Source organism: Musca autumnalis, unplaced genomic scaffold (genome assembly GCF_047663935.1).
Source record: "Musca autumnalis isolate F117 unplaced genomic scaffold, ASM4766393v1 scaffold_3, whole genome shotgun sequence".
Lineage (NCBI taxonomy): Eukaryota > Metazoa > Arthropoda > Insecta > Diptera > Muscidae > Musca > Musca autumnalis.
In genome coordinates this window covers 186,834,273-186,852,697 of record NW_027411866.1, presented here as the reverse complement: position 1 = coordinate 186,852,697, position 18,425 = coordinate 186,834,273, and the positions used below count along the sequence as shown (strand labels likewise).

Sequence of the window (18,425 nt, the reverse complement as noted above, 5' to 3'; positions counted from 1 at the left end):
CTATCTCCATATGTAAATTCTGTAGAGTAATCATAATTCCAAATTTAAGGATTCCAGCTTTATCCGTTGACCCAAATCCAATTTGTACCAAATTTAGTAGCATTTAGTACTTTTCGTATACATAAGAACCAATTTCCAAAACTACATCCATACATCTATCGTACACTCCCTCAGCAATCTTAGTTCCAAACTTTGGGTTTCCCGCACTATCCGTTCAACCAAATCAAATTTCTACCAAATTTAATACAATTTAGTACATAAGTAAAAATTTCCGAAGCCATTTCCTTATATCATCACCACGCCCAACCTTGATTCCCATACCAAATCTCAAGATTCTAGCTGTATACGTTCAATATATACAATTGGTATTAAATTTAGTAACTTTTAGTACTTTTCGTACACTCATAGGTCGAATTTTCAAAAACCCTTTAGTACGCCTTTCTAACTCTCCATCAGTGACTCTCATTCCAAATTTCACAATTTTAGCTCTTCCCGTTTGTCTAATACAAAGGGTACCATATTTAGCACCTTTTAGTACTTTTCGTATACATAAGAATGAATTTCCAAAACTACCTCATTCCTCAACTCCAACAATAATCGTAATTCCAAATTGTACCAAATTTAGTACCATTTAGTACTTTTCGTACAGATAAGTATGAATTTCCAAAACAACCTCGATCCTACACTCGAATAATAACTTTAATTCGACATTTCAGGATTCCATCTTTATCCTTTCACTCAAATCCAAATTGTACTAAATTTACTACCATTTAGTAGTTTTCGTACACATTAGTACAAATTTCCAAAACTACCTCCACATCCCAATCCTATACTCCAACAGTAATCTTTTTTCCAAATTTCAGGTTCATCCGTTCACCCAAATCAAAATTGTAATAAATTTAGTACCATTTAGTACTTTTCGTACTTGTAGGTACGAATTTCCAAAACTACCTCCATATCTCAACCCTACACTCCAACAGTAATCTTAATTCCAAATGTTAGCTCTATTCGTTCACCAAATCCAAGTTGTGCTAAATTTAGTACTCTTCGTACACATAAGTACGAATTTTCAAAACTACCTGGTATCTCAATTCTATACTCCAACTGTAATCTTAATTCCAAATTTCTGGTTTTCAACTCTAACCGTTCACCCAAATCCAAGTTGTACTAACTTTAGTACCATTTAGTACTTTTCGTACACATAAGTACGATTTTCCAAAACTACCTCCATATCTCAATTCTATTCTCCAGCGATAATCTTAATTCCAAATTTCAGGTTTCCAAATCTATCCGTTCACCCACATCCAAATTGTACTAAATTTAGAACCATTTAGTACTCTTCATATACATAAGTATCAATTTCAAAACTACATCATTCATACACTCCAACAATAATCTTAATTCGAAATTTCAGGATTCCATCTTGATCCGTTCACACAAATCCAAATTGTACTAAATTGAGTACCATTTTGTAGTTTTCGTACACGTAAGTACGAATCTCCATCCTATTTCCACATCCCCATCCTATACTCCAACAGTAATGAGTTACAGAATCCCACTACTGGACGACATCTGGTTTCAATAGGATGGTATCACAAGCCACACAACACACGTTTCAATCGATTTATTAAGAGAAAATTTGATGACCAAAAAAATCTTAAAAAATCGTCCAATCCTCTCTGCCTCGTTTATGCGATTTGACGACTCTTAGATTTTTTGGGGCTACATACGTCAAGTCATCGGTCTATGTCAACTAGGCAGAGCTCTGAACAAAGTCGACTTCCATTCATAAGTGTTTTAATTTTACCTCAAGCCGATAATAACATTTCTGAAATATATATATCCTAAAGAAGTCTGTCTTTCTTTGTAAAAAAAAATCTTTTGATAATGACTTATTTTCTAAACAACTTTCTTAGTCCACTTCATTTGAAAACAAATCACTATTTTTTTTTAAGTTAAAATGGAATTGACTTTTCAGTTTTTATTCATATTCTAATTATAGCTATGAAAATAGATTGTAATTATTTATGTAAAAAAACTCTAACTACATATTTTGAGGCGAAATATCACTGATTTTTTAAGTATCAATATTGAAGATTTTGTAATGATGGTCCATTTTAGAAATGATACCAAATACAAATGAATTCCCTTAGGGATTTTCTTGGGCTTTGTTCTTTTGTGAGACTTCTGTAGAAATACTTCGTGGTAAGAATAAAATTAAAATAGCACAGGATAGCATAGCAAAGCAGGAGATGTAAAAAGTCATCTCACAGCTGGTAGCAATTAAGGCACCCACAATATTTGTACCGATCACACTGCCAATGCGGCCCATCATCAGTGAGACACACATGGCCATGGCTCTGGAAAAGTCGGAAAAATAAATATAAATTTAATTTTAGTAATACAAATATCAGTTGAGGAATACATACCTTAATTGGGTGGGATATAAATCGACTGTGGCGGCACCCAGGACATTTATCGATATCCCCACCAAAAACAACATCACATACAATATGGCCGATATTGAGGTGTATGGCAACCAAATAGCTGCCAGACCACAGGAACTACAGAATATGATCATAATGACCATTATGCATTTCTTGCTAACCCTATTTACTATCACAGTTATAACGGCAAATGTTGAAACATATAAAATTTCCATTAGCAGGGAATACATATAGGTGGTATTCTCCAGCTTATCGGGGCAATCAATAAATGTCTGTGAAAAGAACAAAAAAAAAAAATATTGAATTTCAAAGTTGTCTTATTTCTGACCATCTATCTTCCATCTTCCATTGCTTACCGAATTATCTGTCGCATTATTATCTATATGTTCATGTTTATAGTAAACAATCTGACAGAGGTATTCATTTTGCCCCGGATTATTTTTCATAAATTCACCCATGGCATTTATAATATAGGGGAACCACATGTACAGGCCATTGGTAATGACATAAAGCCAAAATTGGGTGATGCAAACAATCGCCGTTGAACGAATATATTTTCGCTGAAATAATGGCACTGTTTGATTCCACATTGTTTGTAGAAAACTCAATATGCCATAGGATTTTTTATTTTCTGAATTTTCAATACCAGTATCGACATCTTCTTCGGAGATTAAATGGGGTATCTGAAAAACAGAATGGGAATTTATATTATTTTTGCATTTTAAGGAAGAAAGTCAGTCCGTATTTGTGAGTTTATTCTAAACTCTTGAAGAGTGTACATTAGTCTCTTTCCTTTGCTAAACCACGACGTATGAGAATGAAGAGATCGTATGTTGTTGCGGTAGTCACGTTAACGTATGTGGGTGATCTTGGCTGCTCTAGAATCTGGAGGCACTACAGCATAGAAATGTCCCAGTAGCTGATTTCGACACTCATGAGCCACTTGCTAAAAAACAAGTGTATGACTTGCCACTCTAAGAAACAAGTGTAAGTGTAGCTAACCACTCTAAACAGTAAGTACAACTGTGGCTCGCCTCTCAAAAAATAAGTTATGCTCTGCCAAGTTGTTTTGTGTACTTGATAATATTTAATTTTTTTAACCCTTGTAATTCAAGCGAGTATCTCATGCTCTCAGAGAGACTGAGAGAAATGATCAAAAAGTGGATTGTAAGGAAAATTTTTCAAGAAATTAAGTACAACTGTGGCTAGCCGCTCAAAAAATAAGTTATCTTAAAATGTATATATTTAGACAATTGGTTATGCTCTGCCAAATAGTTTTGTGTACTCAATAATATTTCCTTTTTTTTAATCCTTGTAATTCAACCGAGTGTCTCATGCTCTCAGAGAGACTGAGAGCAAAGATAAAAAAGTGGATTGTAAGGAAAATGTTTGTAATGTTGTGTGTGCTTCCACTTGTTGAGCCACTTGACAATGGACACTTATTTTACTCTTAACGCACAAACAACGGTCAGGATGCGTCGTAATTGTTTTTTGTCGTGGTGGAAAAAATACTTGAGTGCATTAAAACACTTGTATTAAAACACATAAGACCCAAAAACACTTGTGTGTGCTTAAGTGGCTTATGGAGGTAAGAGGCTTATTGATTATTATTGATCGTCAATTGTATTGCTAATGGACTAAATCACACAAGTCCCGTCGAACGCACCATAGTCGTGGCTATAGGTTTGTGAAAGGCTTTCATGGGTTCTACATTGTCGAACATAACCAACAGGTGGGAGATTAAACGGCAGGTAGGCATATGTGGAATTCAGAGGCGAGAAGTAAAAGAGCCGTAAATTAATAATGGGTGTTTCATAAGGCGGTGTCATCTCGCCCCTGCCCTTCAACTTCTAACTTTCCAAATTCCTTGCTCCACCAGAAGCCATAAAACTCATCACGTATGCGGATTATTGTACTATACATACTAGCCACTGGAGCTGACATCGGTACAAACAACATTCAACACTTTCCTGCAGCATAGAAAGTTATGGTTCTGGTCACAAAAATCCGATGCAACCAGCAATCCGAAATTCTATTCAGATCGGAAAATGGTATATTTCCAACGATCCAACAGTACCTAGATTAACCTTCCCATGAGACTCAGCATCAAAGGTCAAGCAGCACGTAGTGCCGTTAAAGGCTACATGAATTGAATCGTTGGCGTGACAGCACCTATGGACATGCATGCATTCTTCGGGAGCTAGGACCAAACCTTAGCTTAAATCTGCAGGGGAAATTCAGCAACTACTTATAATCAATTCAAAGATTTGAAGATTTTGAGGTCGTTATCCCTAGTAGAGATGACTGGATCCGTAGTAACCCTTCTCTGAACGGTCTGGCTTTCTACCCAGACGGTTCCAAGATGGAAGAAGGTACCGGAGCTGGCGTCTACTGCGAAAAGCTTTGTCTCGAATACTCATATAGGTTGAACAGCGACTGTAGTGTTTTCCAAGCAGAAATCTTCGCGATCAAAATGGCCGCAGAGTTGATAAAAAGTCTGGATGCAGAAATCTTTGAACCTTTGACTATCTTCGTTGATAGTCAGCCGGCTCTTAAAGCCATCAAATCCTCCAACATCAAGTCTGAGGCCGTTCTTGAATGTAGAACTGCTTTGGCGAACCTCACAAACGCTGTTCTACTCTGCTGGGTACCGGGACACTGTGACATTGTGGAAAACAAGAAGGCAGATGAACTGGCAAGACATAGATCCCAATCAACAAGTCTAGCAATCACTGATTCAATCAAACCACCCATATGTCACCTTTTTCGGAGAGTGGAGACGTTCTTTGAAGAACAAGCCAAGGAACTATGGCATAATGAACCAAGGTGCAACGTGTCAAGGGCCATTTGGCCGACTCTACCAACAAACAGAACAACTTCACTCTTAAATTTGAGCAAGTCAGAAATCAGGGTATTGACGGGAGTCATTACCGGTCATTGCAACATCCGAGCTTTTATCGGCAAATTGCAGGATGATGGCGTGGACTATTGCAGGCTCTGTGAAGATGAGGAGGAAACGTCGTTTGTCGTTGCCCGATGTTAACTCGAAAGCGATATAACCTTCTACTCAAACATGGAACCAACAATCATAAACATCATCAAAAATTTGAATTGGCTGGGACGGCGCGACCCATAAGCGTGACTACTTCTCTGATAGTTTTCTACAATCACCAAATAAACCATCCTCCTTTCTTTATTACATCTTCATCTTTAATAATCCATTTATTATTACTTTCCCAACCCCACCCTCCTTTATTTACTTTTCTCTCTTTTCTCTTCTTTTGTCTTTTCAGGTAATTCTGAAGCTCTTTTTTCTGATTTATGGATGATCACAATGGACCGATAGGTCTCCGAGTGGCGTAGTCAATATATATTGACTACACATCCCCAAACCTAACCTTCGACAGCCTTCTAACATTCTTCAAGCATGCGTCAGTTCTGAAGCTTCAAGTCCACAGACATCTCCGGTAGCACCAGGGGTAAAGACAAGGATATTATTTTCACTACCCATAAAGCAATTAGACGATTAGCGATACTATCGCCCTGTGCACCGCAATCGGATGTGTCCTCATGCATTAAGAAGCAAGGATACAGTTAGTGCAGCAATATAATGCGTTGCTCACTCGACATTTCCTGCTTGCATGGCATATGCCCAAGCATCCAAACCGCCAGATGTGGTTTAGAGTCCTTCCCTTAGACACATCCGGATAACATACCACCGGACAGGACCACAAGAAGTATCTTCGGTAAAATTTTCATAACGATTCTAGAACAACCCTTAAATTGCACCCTATTGAAAACTTTGAAGATTTTGTGAGGGAAGTATCCGAAGGTGTTGTCCGATAAAGACCATATTGTTGGGAAGACATTTTGTTATGTGAAAAGTTTCCGACAAATCTGATACTCAGTTCGTAAATTATCTTGCTCATCAGTCATTTTAGTTGGTGCCGGCTGGGTTGTTTTTAGATCATTATCTCATGAAACATGGACTTAATAATATAATCATAATAATATAATTGTTCCACAAACATTCCAGACGGGACAAGGGAAACTTCTCTCATATCAATGAGTGCACCCCGATTCATATTAGCTCAATTATGTGGGACCTGCTGTTTATCGCCGAGTCCGAACGGCGTGTCTGACGACACCACTTTATAGAGAAGTTTTACAAGGCTGAAATACTCAGGAAATGTTGCCAACATTTCTGAGGGGTATTTTGCCACCGTTGAAAATTTGGATGTTGTCTGGCCGGGGAATCCAACCCACGATCTTCTGCGTGCAAGGCGGGTGTAAATATGGATTTTCCACCTAAAAAAGTTATTTTAAAAAAGTTAATTGGGGCCACGAGAAGGACCAGGGCTAAAAAATCCAAAGGATCTGAGACATATTCAAAACGGCACTTTCGTGAAAATTTTTTGAAATTTAGACCGATATAGACCCTATTCGAACCTGATCTATGTCTGAAGAAAATAGTAGTGTGGACCAAATCGGTGAGGACCAAATCGATTGCTGCCTTCGAGAGCAACAACTTTAGCGATTTTTTGTTTAACTTTTGTGTGAAGTAGTAGAACGATATGACCCATTTGCGAACAGATCAATAATGGCAAATTATAGACCAAATCAGTTGATGCGTTCGACTGTTATCGTGAGCACTAGCCAGCGAGACGGATGGACGAACAGGAGTACCTACGAAATACGGCTGCTCGATACATACCATCTGGTCGAATACCCGAAATTATACCAAATTTCCCAGCCGAGGCGATGGGATAAGCAAATGTGTGCGATGAGCTTCGTGTAAGGGAACTTATGGCCTGTTTCACCAAGACGATTCGAATACAAATTCGTTCGAACTACTACCAAACGTCTGTTTTTTTTTTTTGAAAAATGTTTGAATTGTTTTTATTTTCAATCAAACAAACATTTCCTTCAACAACAGGATTTTGATAGTAATTCGAATTTGAATTCGAATCGTCTTAGAGAAACAGGCCATTAGACTCGAAATCAAAAGGCCAGGCCAGTGGGTGAGCGTAAGCGGAAAAAGTGACTAAACCTGTAACGTGACAAGTGTCACATGCATACATACAACACAACACCTACGGTCTTCCCCTACAATCATAATAGCAATGCGTCGATATGCAGTCAACAGCACCTCCATCTACGTCAGTCATACATTGAAGTAATTTGCTTGCTTTAATCAATGCACAATAATTCGCATTCACTTCATTCCAGTTGAGCCTTTAGTATTCCAGTTTTCGCCGTTGAGGTCAGCTTGCTACTGCTGGCGGCTTGATATCCATCAAGGTGGAGTGTTGGTAAATTTTGGAAAGGACTACCCATTGTGGCGGTTCTATTGATACATTGCACACAGAGTCTTATTGGGGGTTATCATGAACTGCAATTCTCCGTGAATTTTTTCACTTTCTCCCTTAAGTTGCAACGGCGGAAAAACAGAACTCAGGGGGAAATTTCATTCATGATAACCCCCAGTATTTACTGTTCCACACAGAGACTTTGGTTTACTGTCCCACACAGAAACTTTGGTTTTATATCCCACACGCAGGCTTCTGGTTTCCGTCCCACACAGAGACTTCGGCTTTCTGTCCCACACGGAGGCTTCGGCTTTCAGTCCAACACAGACACTTCGGCTTTCTGTCCCACACTGAGGCTTCGGCTTTCCGTCCAACACAGATACTTCGGTAGGCTGTCCCTCACAGGAATGTCGGTTCCCTGTTTATAGAGATACGTAGTAGTTTGTACGAGTTCGTAGCAGTAACTATAGTAGCGTTAGTTAGTTATTACATCGTCGTTCCTGATCATCATCAGCCGAGCTCCACAAGTCATCAGTCAACACGTTCCCGATCGTCACTAAATCGTATAACGAACCAGCTTTGTCGCTCCGGTTCATCGACATCTGTCATCGTTCATCAGCCGAATTCACGATCATGGTCAGCCGAGTTGCCGAAGTTTATCATATCGTCGTCAACCAAATAATCAGTAATCAACACGTTCCCGATCATCGTTAAATCGAAGAACCCGAATGTCAAACAGCTTCGTCTTCCCAACCAGCGCATAATCCGATTGTCAATCAGGCTCGTCGTACCCGACCAGTGTAGAACCCGATCATCAACGTTGTTCGTCATTAACGAACATCGTCATCATTCCCGATCACCCCTGGCAGCTGGTCATCAACGGTTAAATCACTCTCTAATCCGGGAAATAAGGATGATAGAACGGCTGTTACTTTCAACGGCGTGACAGTTAGAGATTCGAAGATGTGCTCATGTTATTTTCACCTGCAAGTTGTAGAGTACCCCGATAGCGATAGGCTAAGAGGAGTGCTTAAGCCAGGAGTTGAGAATTTAAGAAGTTACCTCAATATATCGTTATCCACCCATATTGTACCAGAAACCTTGAAATTTGACAAGGTGGTTCCTACTGATGACGCCAACAGAGCGGAGCCGTACAGACCGTCTCCCTCTTGTGCAAAGGTTAGCAAAGATTCTAGAGTCACTACTCCCCAACATGGTTTACGGCAATTCCACTGCATTACACGCCATATCGCCGCATATCAGTCGAGGACAGAACCAAACATGTCATGCGGGATGGGGAGTCTTCTCCACTCTCACGGTTACACCCGAGCAAGTGCTGACATGTTAGGGTGAGGGATTGGGGTCCTCTCCACTCTCACGGTTACACCCGAGAAAGTACAGCAACGAAAGCATGTCATTGTGTTGCTGTACTGGAAGAATCTTTGTCTCCTCATGTAGATGGCCCACTGCAAACATGATATAGGTTTGAACACTTTTCCATTGCGTTGCACTTATATTTGAGGACCACACTGGCTCAATTCAGTGTCGGATATTTGAATATACCTCGCGTGGAAAAGTCGGTAAGATCAGTCAAATAGGAGTTCAGCCTTTCACAAAACAACATCAAGGAAGGTGCCCGATGCCATAGGAAAATCAACAAACTAATTTCTTCCCTAACTCTCTCCTATATCTGCTCCTATCCTATATCTTTCCAGCGTCCTTCCCTTCCTCTCCTCCCCCTACCCCCTTTATAGGCTAAGAGGAGTGGATTTGGACAACACAACACCCTGTTTTTAGCTGCCCAGCTAACCCCACTCACCTATCTTCAGATTCTTTATCGAAGCAACCAGTCCAAGTTGCAGAATTTTTGAATCTCGATAAAAAGGAACCTGAACCTGATAACTGAAATAATATACGATCGAACATATTTGTATTGTTACAACAACAACCTAACCTACTTGACGTCAGAATCGTACAATCCGTATACGTTACGATCTCAATGCTGTCTGGAGAGGGTAGAATACAGGAGAGGTAGAGGTTAAACTGTTCCGGAAATATCACACCACCTTGGGGAGCTCCCTGTTTCACTCTACGGGGTTTGGACTTATTTTTCCTGAATTGCACGTACGACTGGCGTCCATACATATAATTGACTATCCAACGTTTCAAGCTTGGCCGGAGGGTTGTCTGCTCGATGTCCTCAAACAGGGTGGACTGCTTGACAGTATCAAAGGCTTGTGGTAAGTCAAGCGCCACCATCACTCGTTCTATCACACGACTTGCTATGGTTGAGTCCTCGTCTTATATGTGTGGAGATGGCGTGCAGCGCTGCTGTGCTATGCTGCTTACCCATGCTAATGGTTGAATAGCTATTTCTAACACTGGAGAGGACTGAAGTGTCAAAGGGCCTTGCTACGGGTGGCAAAAGCGAAATCGGACTGTACGATTCAACTTTGCTAGCATCCTTGTCTGGCTTAGTAGCATGGCCACCCTGCCCATTTTCCAGATTTCGGGAACGATGTGGGACAGGTTGAGAATTTTATTGATACTCGACTCCCGGCACATCCAGCTGTTTCAGCATTACCATGTAGATTCCATCAGGGCCCAACATTATGATGGATGATTTAGCGTTCCTGAAGACATTCGCAACATCATCCATTGTAATTTGTGGTGGTTCATTCTCCGCAGAAAGAGATCTAATGCGACGTAGTACACTTTTTCTTCGCCCTGTCACTCCCTGGATGCGTGGCCGAACGTGACTGAGGTCATATCTTTCATTTTCGAGGGTTCGATAGTGACTTAATCATTGTCCACAATTCACTTATTCCGGCTCCAAATTTGCAACTCTTCAGATGATTGTTTCGCTTGTGCTTACTGACCAACCTGTTAACTTTCAGTGTCAGCTCCCTGACTCTGGGGTTGGCACGATGAAGCTCATCACTCTCATTTGCTAATCCTGTCGCCTCTGCTGCAAAGTTTGGTCTTATTCTCGTTTTCGACCACTAGGTATATGCGGGTATGTTCTGAGACACACTTCACCTCTCACTTCGCGCCTCAAGCACTTTGTTCTCCCCATTTACGCTGAATACCCTGAATACCCAAAAAATTCGCAAAAATAGGAGTAAATGTGGTGATCAAAATGCTTGAGGCGTGAAGTGAGAGGTGAAGTGTGTCTCAGAACATACCCGATGGTTAGTGGCTGCAACCATGACGATATCTCGGAACGTCTTTTCTGCTACCCGAACATCAGAAGGTCTCTGAAGTGGTAATTAGAGGTGATGGAGTCATGCGTTCTGCTGATGGAGACTATTATGGGTAGATGGTCTGATCCAAGAGAAACGACGAGTTGCCAGGTGACGTCACTTGTCAGACCAGGTGACACGATGATTATGCCCAGCGAACGGTGACACTCTCCTCTAATTCTGGTAGTGGCGTCCTCAGTGACCGTGCAAAATGTAGAGCTAGCAATCTGCTCTACCCGCACCATACCCCTCTGGTCGTTTCCGTGGGCCGAATGCCACAATTCATGGTGAGCATTAAAGTCCCCCAGGACCAGATGATTATGATCTTCCAAATGCGGCCTTCCAAGAGAAACGACGAGTTGCCAGGTGACGTCATTTGTCAGCCCAGGTGACACGAGTATTATGCCCAGCGAACGGTGACACTCTCCTCTAATTCTGGTAGGGGCGTCCTCAGTGACCGTGCAAAATGTAGAGCTAGCAATCTGCTCTACCCGCACCATACCCCTCTGGTCGTTTCCGTGGGCCGAATGCCACAACTCATGTTGAGCATTAAAGTCCCCCAGGACCAGATAATTATGACCTTCCAAAAGCGGGCTAATGTCAGACTTGTAATCTGAGATACAGCTATTTATCGGTGGGATGTATACGTTCAGCAACTCTACCTCGGCAGTTCCGCACCTGACTGCCAACCCCAAACATTCCATGTACGAGTCATTAGAGCCAGGTTCAATACTGGTGCAATAGGAAAGCTAATCCTCCACCTCAACTGCTTGTGCGATCCTCTCTCGGTACGTTGTAACCATCAAACCGCTGTAGGCTGCAGTTTTGGTTGAGCTTGTGTCCTGCACCGCCGCGACCACGACATTCTTCCGTCTCTTGAAGTCCACTATTTCCTTGAATTTACCTTACGGAGTCCATTGCAATTAAATTGCAAAAAGAATGCATTTTCTGGGATTGGAACAACAACGGAAGGTGATAAGTGCTGCGTGTGCGTTTACTGCTGGGGGTGACTGCGGGGGAGTTTCGTAATCTGATGACGACGACTCACTGGGGGCTGTGTTCAAGCAGCATGCAGCAACATAGTCCCTCACGTAGACAAGTCCAAAGCAACCACATAGATGCATCCACTCTTCATATCTATTGCATCTAACCGAAGGTTTGATATGGTTATAGTTGCGGATGTGAAAAATTAAGCACAAATATAGTGGTTCTGGGTTTTTCTCCGTCCCGGCACGGACCAAAAGAATGCGGAGCAGGAATTCCGGGATACAAATACAAGCATATGTACACTGGTGTAGCAGCCGCGGGTCGAAACACGGATGTCAATCCGGTACGACAGAACTCGCTGCCGTGGAATTGCAATTGTGGTTGAACTTGGTTTCCTGTACCGCCGCAACCATGACATTCTTCCGACTCACGAAATCATAGTGGATTTTTCTATCGATCTTACCTCGGAGTCCATTGCAATTAAATTGGAAAAAGGATGTCTTTTCGGAGATTGGAACAGCAATGGCAAGAGTTAATTGCTGCATGTGCGGCTGCTGTTGGGGGACTGCGGGGAGTCGTGGGGACTGTTTTCACGTCGTAATCTCTCGCATGGACGAGTTCAGAACAACCCCCGAGATGCACCCACTCCCCGCATCTATTGCATCTAACCGAAGACTCACAATAATTATTCTCTAAGTGCGAATATGTAGCGCAATTATGATAGTCTAACCAAACATATTCTTAAAATTTCCTCAATGATATACTTAAAAACATGTCTTACAAAGTCCCTTGATGACATCTCTAGTTCGTGTCAAAAAGTCCAAACGGGTTCACTTACCAACAACTTTTCCTTTCCACCATTAATTCGGTACATTTGTTGTAAAACTTCTTTGGTTTCCTTTTCCTTGTTGATGGATAATAAAAACTTGGGACTTTCTGGTAGGAACAACATTGCAATGCCACACACAAGACCGGGAATGCCGCAAACGATGACAAACAAACGCCATGGTTTATAAACTAAACCCATGAATGGAATGGCTAGACGCCATTCACGATTGATGACGGCAAACGAGAGGAAAGGCATAAACATGGCACCGATGGCAAATATAAACGAAGAGATCATCATTGCTTTGGAACGTGTACGATCAACGTGGAATTCACTGATGTAGGCATAGACAGTGGCCGAGGCACCGGAGACACTGTAATATTAAATTGGTGTCACGTTATTGAAATTGGTGGAATTGAAATACAAGTAAAACAATTGCGGATGAATACTTACAAAATACCATTAATTAGCCTTAAAATTAACATGGTCCAAAAATCCATGGCAAAACTTGAGATTACAGTTACCACAAAGCCAGCTATTAAAGTGGGCATAATGACACGTTTGCGACCTTTGGTATCGGCCAAAAAGCCCCACAAATGTGAGCTGATTATCATGCCAACATAACCAATGGCACTGAGCAGGCCCTTACGGAAATTTGTCAACTCCAGATCACAGTGTGCCACAGGCATGTAAAATGCCACCGCCGAGGTTTCCAGCAAAACATTTGCCAAGATGAGGCCGGCAACTATTATCACAAGATAATTGAATTTTCCATAACCTACAGTGGAGGAAATTACAAAGTTAATGAAATTAGTGTTCAAATTATTGGGTTCCACACTCACCAGTCTTTTCTAAAGCCTCGGAAAATGTTATCGCTTCCTCCAATGATTTGAGTTTACCATTTGTTGCCTTTATGGAATCATTTGAAGTTTTTTGAATCGGAAGTACTGAAATGTGAAAACGGTAAAGGTTTGCGTGATCAGTTTTGGGAAAAATTCGATATGTTTTATTAATTTATTTTTAAAATAGAAAAAAAACAGCTATAGTTTCATGTTTCAAATCAGATAAAAAAATAATGTTATGTGCAGCAGACTGTAATATATTAATGAGTTTATATTCGTGTTAAAATAACCTTATTAACATATTTTAAATTTTATATTTTTATACCATATAGCAGTACATTGTATTTCTGAATTTTTTGTCACTAAATGATTTTCTAGATATTTCCAAACACGTGATTTATCTTTATTTATAATATCATTTTATATATTCAGTATTATTTCAAATATAATTCGCTTACCGTTTACAACCATTTTTACTTATTTTACAACAACTTTTATTTTCTTTTTACAAAACAACAACGTTCAACTCTATTCGAAAATTTCCGTTTATAAATAACTCGCGTAGGGCTGTTTATTTATTTTTTGTTTGGAAGGAGGTGTTAAATTATTTGCAAAAAAGATAAGAAGATTTAGTCAAATACAGAGCAGGAGAAATGTTATTAAACAAAAAAATTAATTTACAACAAAATACCAAGACATGATGTAAGCACATGCCTAAATATAGTGAAAGATTAGAAGGCTCAGGAATCATACAATCTACCAGGGATGTAAGCAGCGGGGTTAAATGTGACGTTAACTTTTATATATGTTTAAGTTTTTTTCTTACAGTAAACACATCGGATACGATGTGTATCCATAATGAAGTTATAGCTCTTTAAATATTAAAAATTATTTCCCAGGTAATCTAAAGCGATACTCATATGAAAATTAGACGACCACTAAAATATTTATTTCTCAAAATTTTGATGATAATATTAAAAGTTTTGGATGGGAATTTGATGATGGGCTATAAATATAAAATTTTAGTACAATAAGCTCTCATCAACTGGACATGAGCAAAATACCGTTATCAAGAATTAAACATTTAAATTTGATAAAAAAATATAAATTCTTAATATTTTGTAGAGTATATCTTTTGATTGCCACCTATTGCCACCTTGGCTTTTGATTTTCGTTAATTGGACATCTCTTCGGAAGCGAAATGTGTAAAAACATTCTGCCCATCCCTACAACCTTCGGTTTAGATTTGGATATAGCCCCCATATATATCTTTCTCCGGTTTTGCTAAACCTCGGTCAATTTTAATCGAATTAATTATGTGTTATTTTCTTAGGCCCCTGAGTAGCTACACCAAAAATTCAGTATTTATTCAATATATATATATATATATCTTTTCCCGATTTTGCTACAATTTTTGATGAATAGCCTTCAAATTAAAATTGGATGTTTCCTCAGGCTCCTCTTCAGTTTTATCGTTGACCTAGGTTGATGAATTTTTGCACAAGTACTTATAAGGGCACAGGAATGACAGATATCAACTTTGGTCCATATCGGTTCAGTTTTGAATATAGATTCCATATATAATTTTACCCGATGTCACTCAATTACGAATAATTACGTCACATTTTCCTAATTTAATCAATATTTCACATACATTGCGTGTTTAGTGCATAGAATACATAAAATCGGGCGAAAATATAAATGAGAGTTATATCAAAATTTAAACCGATTTTGTCAAAATCAGTGAAACTAGAAAAGCCACACCGCATTCCATGTTAAATTTGAAGACTATTTTTCAAAAATTTACCGATTTATAGCAAAATCGGTCAAAGATATATATGGAGCCTATATCCAAATCTGTACCGATTTTTGCGAAATCAAATCAAAATCGGTAAAGCTGAACAGGAGCCTGAGGAAACATCACATGTTAAATTTGAAGGCTATTCATCAAAAATTGAGCGATTTATAGCAAAATCGGTAAAGATATATATGGGAGCTATATCCAAATTTGAACCGATTTTTGCGAAAATCGTTAAAAGTACTCAGGGGCCTAAGAAAATATCACATATACGATTTGAGGGCTATTCGATTAAAATTGACCGAGTTATACCAAAATCGGGGAAAGATATATATGGGAGCTATTCAGGAGCCTAAGAAAATAACACATATTAAATTTGAAGGCTGAACGATTTGTAGCAAAAACGGGAAAATATATATATGGGGGATATCTCTAAATCTGAACCGATATGGACCAAAGTTGATATTTTTTATTCCTCTTCCCTCATAAGTACTTGTGCAAAAATTAATTACCCTAGGTCAACGCCTTCTATTTTTGTCCACTTTTGTATGGAAGCGACAACACTGTGCGGCGTTCGGACTCGGCGATAAAAACTAGACCGCATGTTATTAAGCCAATATGAATCGAGGTGCACTCATGACTATGTGAGAAATCTCCCTTGTCCTTTCGGGGATTTTGTAAGTGGGAAGAACTCAAAGAAATGACCAGATATAATCCTTATTCGAACCTAGTCTTTGTGTGGTAGAAATATTGCGATTTCCAAAGTTTAGGCCAAATCCGTTACTCCCCATTGTAGGGAAACATTTTGAATTTTTGTCCATGCGTAGGAGTGGACAGAGGCAAACTATTACGAGAATAAAGTTTTGATCGAATCGTTTGGTTATTTCGAGAGTTATCGTGCGCACACTTTAAGACAATTTGGATTCAATCTAGTTTCAATCTGCTGCACACAGTAATTTTTGAAGGAAATAAGAGATTTGGTCCAAGCTTTGAATATTATTGTCAATTGGTTCAGGTACCTCCCTCCTAACATTCAGGGCGTTTTTATACCCTCAGAATTTATGCTAACGAGGGTATATACACTTTCATACGGGCAAAATGTGCCTCATCGAAATAATGGTTTTAGACCCCAAGTATGTTTGGACGAAATGTGTTTTAGACAATTTGGAGTCGATTGAGCAATGTCCGTCCGTCACTCTGTCTGTCTGGCTGGCTGGAGCGCACGATAACTCTCGAACGGATAAACCGATTCGGTACAAATTTTGGCTTTCGTAATATTTTACCCAAACTTAGTTTAAGTTCGAAGATGGGCTATATCGGTCCACACCTTCCGGTACCTCCCCCACTAAAGTTCGAAAATGTTCGGAAAATTTGTGCGCACGATAACTCTTGAAGGGAGTAACTGATTTGGTCCATACTTTGCCCATCGTGAAACGTGTACCAGACTTAAATAAGGTTTCAATATGGACTCTATCGGTTCACTCCTTCGGGTACCTCCCACACAAAACGTGTACCAGACTTAAATAAGGTTTCAATATGGACTCTATCGGTTCACTCCTTCGGGTACCTCCCACACAAAATTTCGGAAAAGTTCAGTTTAGGACCATCTCTCGAATCGCTTTGATTTTTGTTTTAGCAACTTGTATTCACTTTCCTCCATACGACGGTACAAGTTTCATCAGGGGCAAGTCCATACTTCCTGAGAAAAAAGCCTGACACCGTGTGGGGTGGTTGGAGCGCAAGATAACTCTCGAACAGATCTGCCGATTCGGTCCAAAATTTGGCCTTAGAAATATTTGGTCAAAACATAGTTTAAGTTTGAAGATATGCCATATCGGTCCACTCCTTCAGGTGCCTCCCCCACAAAAGTTAAAAATGTTCGGAAAAATTGTTCGTACAGTAACTCTTGAAGGGAGTGGCCGAATTGGTCTATACTTTACACATCCTAATATATCTACCAGATATAGATAAGGTTCAAATATGTACTATATTTGTCCACTCCATCCGGTACCTCCCACACAAAATTTCGGATAAGTTCACTGTAAGACCTTATATCGAATCACTTTGATTTTTGTTGAAGTAACTTGCATTCGCTGCCTCAATTACGATTGTAAAAGTTTTGTTAGGGGCAAGTCCATACTTCTTGAGCAAACAGCCCGAAAAAAACCCCTATGGCACCATATGTTGTGTCTGGAGATCCACTTCTATAACGGTCAATGTCGATCCATTCCTCTTAGTATCTCCTCCACAAAACTTTTGATCTTTAATCCTAATCAACATTTTTATCGGTTCAAACGCCCAAAACTTTTCAAACGCGCAAAATACATACGTATTTTGCGGAAAAATTGTTTCAATATACACAGGCTGAGGGTATATCTCTGTCGGCAAAGCCGACTGACACTTTTTTACTTGTTAGTTTTTTTTTTACCAAAGTATGACACAATAATTTGATTAATAGACATGTTCATTAGATAACACTGTGCAACATTTTTAAGGTGATCTTGTGCAAACAATTCGAACTGAGGATTTTTTGAAAGTACAGACCCAAACGACAAGAAACCCTAGTTGGGTTTTGTTGTGTCAGATCCAGCTCGGATTTTATGACCCCATATAAACATGGTTAAATATTGAGTTCTTAAAGAAATTCGGGGCTATATCTCTGAAAGCAATGCGAATCTTCTTCTGACCACTGAAGCAAATTTGTAGATAAGGACAAGAATAAAATATTTGGAGAAATAATGAACTCGAAAAACTACATTTATTGCCTCAAATTTCCAAATATATGCAAAAATGCCACAATATTTTATATATTTCGCACCGTATCTCCAAAACCGTTAAATTTTTATACCCTCTACCAAATGGAGGGTATAATTAAATTTGTCATTCCGTTTGTAACACATCGAAATATTCGTCGGAGACCCCATAATTCTATGTCGATTTAACCATGTCCGTCTGTCCGTCCGTCCCTCTGTCT

General features: G+C 39.6%; 1 protein-coding gene across 3 annotated transcripts in view; it reads right to left on the bottom strand.

Annotated features, from left to right (window-relative positions):
* Window positions 1–2,049: 2,049 nt before the first annotated feature.
* Window positions 2,050–18,425, bottom strand: part of LOC141398596 (synaptic vesicle glycoprotein 2B-like) — a 71,350-nt gene continuing 54,974 nt past the window's right edge. For 2 of the 3 annotated variants that reach the window (XM_073976006.1, XM_073976007.1), the window contains exons 2-8: window positions 14,112–14,220; window positions 13,654–13,758; window positions 13,265–13,589; window positions 12,824–13,184; window positions 2,804–3,130; window positions 2,430–2,719; window positions 2,050–2,360 (exon numbers count right to left, since the gene is read on the bottom strand). In XM_073976006.1, the coding sequence (XP_073832107.1) occupies window positions 2,150–2,360; window positions 2,430–2,719; window positions 2,804–3,130; window positions 12,824–13,184; window positions 13,265–13,589; window positions 13,654–13,758; window positions 14,112–14,124 (1,632 nt within the window). In that variant the 5' untranslated portion in view covers window positions 14,125–14,220 and the 3' untranslated portion in view covers window positions 2,050–2,149. The remainder of the gene's footprint in view (window positions 2,361–2,429; window positions 2,720–2,803; window positions 3,131–12,823; window positions 13,185–13,264; window positions 13,590–13,653; window positions 13,759–14,111; window positions 14,221–18,425) is intronic. The other variant, XM_073976005.1, reaches the window with a different exon arrangement.